Source organism: Rutidosis leptorrhynchoides, chromosome 7, assembly GCF_046630445.1.
Source record: "Rutidosis leptorrhynchoides isolate AG116_Rl617_1_P2 chromosome 7, CSIRO_AGI_Rlap_v1, whole genome shotgun sequence".
Classification (NCBI taxonomy): Eukaryota; Viridiplantae; Streptophyta; class Magnoliopsida; order Asterales; family Asteraceae; genus Rutidosis; species Rutidosis leptorrhynchoides.
Window position 1 is genome coordinate 245,064,076 of NC_092339.1, and position 6,177 is coordinate 245,070,252.

At 32.4% G+C, this 6,177-nt stretch overlaps 1 protein-coding gene across 1 annotated transcript; it reads right to left on the reverse strand.

Annotated features, from left to right (window-relative positions):
* Positions 1-1,391: 1,391 nt before the first annotated feature.
* On the reverse strand, positions 1,392-1,915 carry LOC139859935 (uncharacterized). Its single transcript, XM_071848713.1, has 2 exons — positions 1,667-1,915; positions 1,392-1,523 (listed from the first exon to the last, which is right to left on the reverse strand). Exons 1-2 carry the CDS (start codon positions 1,913-1,915, stop codon positions 1,392-1,394), a joined length of 381 nt encoding a protein of 126 aa, XP_071704814.1.
* Positions 1,916-6,177: the final 4,262 nt, after the last annotated feature.

A 6,177-nucleotide genomic window follows, 5' to 3' on the forward strand; every position in this document is an offset into this window, starting at 1 on the left:
GATACCACTGTTGAAAAATCGTGTGTACTTTTACCAATTTCAGATTAACGCAGCGGATAGTTAAAATAATAATCTTTTATTATTTCATAAAAACATTTACAAGATTATATATTCATATATTTAATGAAACATGCACATGATTAATTTATCCCAATGATCCAATTACACCATAATAATTGTCATGAATATAAAACAAAAGAGGAGTTAACGATATAACTTTCTTGGAGAAATTGATGAGAAGGAGAGAAACTTACGATCAGAAGTACGACCGTCTCTTTGGATAGTACACACTACACTTCAAACGACCGTCAATGGATGCTAGTCCAAACTCAAATATCGTATTAATATAATCTAATTATATTAATACAGTAATCGATAATACTCTGTATGTTGAGATTTATCAAAGGAAAGCAAAACAAATATGTTTTTTTTTTCTCTCTTCTCTCTTACTGATCTCATAACCCAACGATCATATATATATGAATATATGATATACTCTGTTTGTTTGGTAGCTAAAAGCAAATCAAAAAATATATTGTTTTCGATTTCTTTGTCTGTAATATCATATTTCGTTTGATTTGATTTTAAAAAGTCGTATTTCTCAAATACTTTAGGGGTATGTTATGTAACTTATAATTAATAATTTCTATCATATCACTTTCATGTGAATAGTAAATTAATTAATTTCATTTTATTTACTATTCATATGAATAGTAAATGAATTAATTTCGATTTACTATTTTGTTACTTGAGTAATATACATACATCAGAAGTATCCCTGTTAATTCTATCCATGATGTTGGCTTCTTTGTTCGATTCAAGGTTGTAGAGCCTGATGTATTTTTCTTTTAAGCTGCACGACCCAATCCAAATTATGTTCCAAAAGCTTGTTGGGTTACCATTTCCAATGTCTTTTATGAGGGAACTCGAGGATTGGATCCCCATATCATCGATTAGTTTGCCCATTTTGATTATTTCATTTCATGTCGAGCCACCTGATGTGTACCTACAGGAATTCGAAACAGGACAGCCACCATCTATCCCAAATTTGCTAGTTATGATTCTAGTCCAATAAGTATTTGGTTTGTTTTTAAAGCGCCACCACCATTTGCAAAGTAGTGAGCAAAAAGTGAACCAATATTAAGACCACCCTTTTTATATGGCAATAAAATCGGATCCCATTTTACCCAACAAAGTTTCTTGTCAACCTCATGCCCGCCCCAGAAAAAATTGCGTCCAAAAATTCAAGTATTTTTATGATCTATGTGGGTGCCTGAAATAGCGAAAAGTAATATAACGGGATAATAGATAAAACCGATTTCACCATGGAAAGACGTTCACCGAAGGAAACTGTTTTGGCTTTCCAGTCTCATAGTCGTTTTTTGATCTTTTCAATTATTCCATGCTGCTACTTTGTTCATCTTGACACCGATAGACATTCCTAAGTAATTAAAAGGAATGGTCCCTGTCGCACAATTTAGTCGATTAGCCAATCGTCTACTTCTTCTTTGATGACCCCTAAACTGTATATGTTACTTTTTTTGAAATTGACTTTTAATCACGATAATTACTCAAAGCACTTTAGTAGCTTAGCAATGTTAGATGCGTTACGTTTGCTCCATTCTCCCAAAAAAATAGTATTATTTACGTATTGAAAATGTGATACCACGATCTTATCTTGTCCGACCTCGACACCTTTGATGAAGCCACTAGAAATAGCTCTCTTAGTTGTGATGTTAAGACCTTCAGCTGCAATAATAAATAAGAATGGAGAAACTGGGTCCACTTGATGGACGCCTCTTTCAGATGAAAATTCTATGGTGGGTGATCCTTTAATTAGAACTGAAATAGATGCCGAAGATAAATACGCTTTCATCCATCTGATCCACTTGGAACCGAATCCTAAGCTCTCCATTGATAAGATAAGAAGTTCCAATTTATACAATCGAACGCTTTCTCAAAGTCAATTTTGAAAATGAGACCTTTCTTTTTCTTCCCCTTTAATTCATCGATCACTTCATTTACGATAAGTACACAATTTAATATACTTCTGCTTTGTAGGAAAGCTGTCTGTTCGCACCCTACTACTTTGTGTATAACTTTGGACAATCAGAGGGAGAGTATCTTCGTTAGAATTTTATAATAGCTTCTAATAAGGAAAATCGGTCGATATTCATTAAAACTGATAGGATTCGTATTTTTGGGTATAAGCGTAATAAAAGGCGCGTTACAACCTCGGGATATTTCTATTTTGTCCCAAAAGCAATCAAGCTCCTTGATGAGGTCCTCCATAGTTAGCCACCAGAATTTTTTTAAAATTTCGTATTGAAGCCATCGGGACCAGGAGATTTCGAGTTGTCACAACTTTTAATTGCCTCCCATATTTCCTTTCCTTCAAATTTTGCTTCGAGCATTACATTGTGATGTGTCAAAAGTGTGTGCAGTAGTGCTTAAATTATCTTTCAACTTTTAAATTCATAAAACATTTATTTTACTTTTAACACCCTAACGAGCAACAAAAGCCGGTTAGATGTAGTATTTTAGGTTATCGTCCTAAGAGAGCGTGGAAGCAGATAAGAGTTGTTAAGTTGGAATTATTATCTCTTAGGAAAGACATGATTAAGGATATGTTTTAGATAACTTTTAATAAACTATTTAGGAAAGATAAAATAAAGATTTAAATTAAATAAACAATATAAAAGAGAAGTGATTACAAGGACGTGCGAATCATAAGGGAAATATATTAATTATTTCATAACTTATATTAACAAATAGCAAGATAACAATCATAGACCAATCATTATCCCTAAAAGGTTAAGCTAAATGTCGCATATAATTCATAAGGTAGGACCTAAAGCATATGCTAGACATGTGATGTGCATAGCTAACATCTCAATTCTTAGTGTTCAATTTATAAATGATACATATTAATCTTATGATGCGGACTAACATGCAAATAGATTGACAAATTATATAAACAATTAAACATCAAGTAAATCAACTCAAGTTACTAGCTAAAAGTCAATTATTACTTGGTTTTCATGCAATCATTAAGTAAACACATCTAAATAGAGGATCTTCGACTAAGCCTAACAATATTAAACTCTATTATATAAGTGTAAATCAAATTCAACAAGTTTATCACTATTGTGTTGTTTTAACTTAGTTGCATGCAATTCAATTTAACAAGTTTGATTGACTAGATCTAAACAAGTAGCATGAATCGAATAATATATCATCGGATTAAGTACTAATGAATCCTAAAATCATGTTATCTAATCATTAAGCATGCCAAACAAGTGTATTAAAGCATAACAGATTCAAAACAGTTCAAATATCATTACTGAAACTTAATCATACAGATCTGGAAACGAACCAGAAACTGCACGAATTGAGCATGGAAGCCGGAGGCTTTGATCTAGTCAAGCCGACGGTTTGGTCTGCTGAAGCCAGCGTCTTCATCTTAAATCCCAGATTTTCACAATTTTCGTCTAAGTAACCACTATGAACGTTTATTTCATAGTTAGAGATGAACAGAAACAGTTAACAGTAAATAAAGACCTAATTAAAGAGATATGGGAATAATAAAGTAAAGATACCTTGATTAAATGAAAGAAACTTGAATTCGAATGCAAAATTACAAGGTTACATTGAAAAGAAACCCTAAAATAAAGCCTAAACTACAAAATTTCATAACTAGAGAGATATAATGAAAAGGTACATTGAAAACTGTAAAATTCAGCCAGTATTTAGGCCTCGAAATCTTTGCCAAGCCGGCGGCTTCGTACAAAGCCCCCCGGCTTTCTTTGACGGTGACATTTTTTCCACTCAATACTTGATCGTTACGCTCAAGAAAACGCATTTTAGGTCCAAGCCGGCGGCTTTAGATGTCAATCTGGCAGCTTCACTTCAGATCTGAGCTTGGAGGCCAAGAAAAACTTGTTCGACAAAATGTTGACTTTTTGACCGAAGCTGGTGGCTTCCTTGGCCAAGCCGATGACTTCCCTTTAACCAAGCCAGCTTCCTCCATGTTGTTGTATATTTTTGTGTTGCGGTCGTTTTGACAGGTGGCTCGTCGAAAACGGAGTCTAGATGCTCAAAATATGGCCAAAACGATGACAGCACGCAGATTTTTAGTATTTCTTCAATACTTTGTTCTTTTTCCTATTTTTAGTCCTGTTTTAACACATTTCTCAAACAAAACATTAAAAATTCTTTTTTCTTCATTTTATCCATTTTTATTTGTTAAAGTACTTAAAATGCCTTTAAAATGCCAAAATAACTCATCAAAATGTATTCAAAAACGTGTATAATTTAGGAGTTATCAAATTTCCCCACACTTAAGCTTTTGCTTGTCTTCAAGCGAATAAAGATAAAAATATTTTAAAGTATACTCCCTTAGGCATTTTTATCAAACATAGTATTTAATGAGATGTTTTGACAATACTTTAGTTAATCTTGTGTTTTCCGCTGAAAATTATCTTCAAAATATTTTGAAAGATTAACACTTATATATGAATTTTACCTAGGTAATGTACAAAAAGAAATATTAAATGGGTAATTTATATCAGAATTTAGTTTATCGGGGTGGTCATGACACGAGATATAAAATGGGTGTAAAAGCGGAAGCAAAATGCAAAGTCAAAAAGATGTCTAATCATTAAAGTTTAGTTATTATTATAGGAAATAGTCTGAACCAGACTAAGGAGTACAAGTGGTCCTAATGTTCATTAATCCAGATTTATACAACAGTTGGTCATCATTGGAGTCTTTTATTTTCTAACTAGAGCTTTTATAAGTGTGTGGTTCTCATTGGAACTCTTTTAACTCGCTCTCATCACTCTTATTGGCCTTCATTGGGCTCTTTTGCTTTTCATTTCTTTTGCTTCTATGCTTAGAATTAGCTATACATTTGGCAATTTTTCCAAGTTGGCTCTCATTGGGACTCTTTTACTGCCTCAGTGGTTCATGCTTATTATGTCATATGGTAGTGGCTATAAGTTTGTAATCTTTTCACAATATTTGCCGTTTACTTCCTATCTTAAACAAGTAGTCCGATCTCGAAGTTGAGAGTAGTTCTATTAGCTTTAAAGATTAGATTAATGGAAAGACATAAGTTTGACTAAGAATTTATACTTCTAAAAATATAGGGTTAGGAATGAGAATTTGGTATAATTGGGTTATACCTAAAAAGGTTTAGGTTTCTAATGGTAACTATTTGTTTCTAGCACACATACTGGTGCTAACGACCTGGGTAAACTGGCTGAAAATGGTCTTAAAACAAAAGCTAACAAAAATAAAATCCTAGATATTTCTTTATCATTTACATTACCTTTATTTTAGGTGTTTTTTATTTCTTTATCATTTATTCCATCTCAAATTTTAAAAATTTCACCATATTAGGGAGTTTTAAAAAAAATAGTTACTTTAAAAGGTATAAATTACCCATCTTCTATTAGGGAGAGGAATCCTTGCCATCTGATTGGTCTACGTGGCGCTCTCACTCACATAAATTTACTGTTAACGCATTTTACATTTTTTTATATATATATATATTTTTTACATTTTTTTATATTGTATACTTTTTTTTACATATTTATTTTACATAAACATATAATAAATGTGTGGAGAGTGGCTGGATCTGAACTGTAGCATATTGTTGACCACACCCTGTTGTGTCATCTTCTCTCCATCCGCCATTCTCTTCTTTCTAACCCTATCTTTTCCCTCACCCTCTTGCTTCCTTCATTTACGTTCCTCCTTTCAGTTGCCGAAGTTGGATTATTCAGAGTTAAATCACGTATTCTTGATCGATTTCTTTTCAATTTATATTTAGCGAATTTTTTCTTTAATTTTGTTTGCTATTGCAGTCTGGAAATCGAATTACTTTTGAAGTTGAATGATTTCATTACAGTTATGATTAATCAATTTCCTTACAGGTGTGCTTAATCGTTTTCGTTACAGGTATGCTTAACCGATTTCATCTCGATTGATAATTTTTTTTTGTCTTTCACTTTGCGTTTCAGGTTAACACGGATAGTTGTTTTGTGTTGTTTAAAGCTTTGTTGCGCCTTTAATCGTTCATGCTGGTGAGAAACCTTTTACATAATTAGTATAAGAGATAAATAATTTATATTTTAATCTTTTTTTGTTTGTTTTTATTGCTCTGAATTTGCG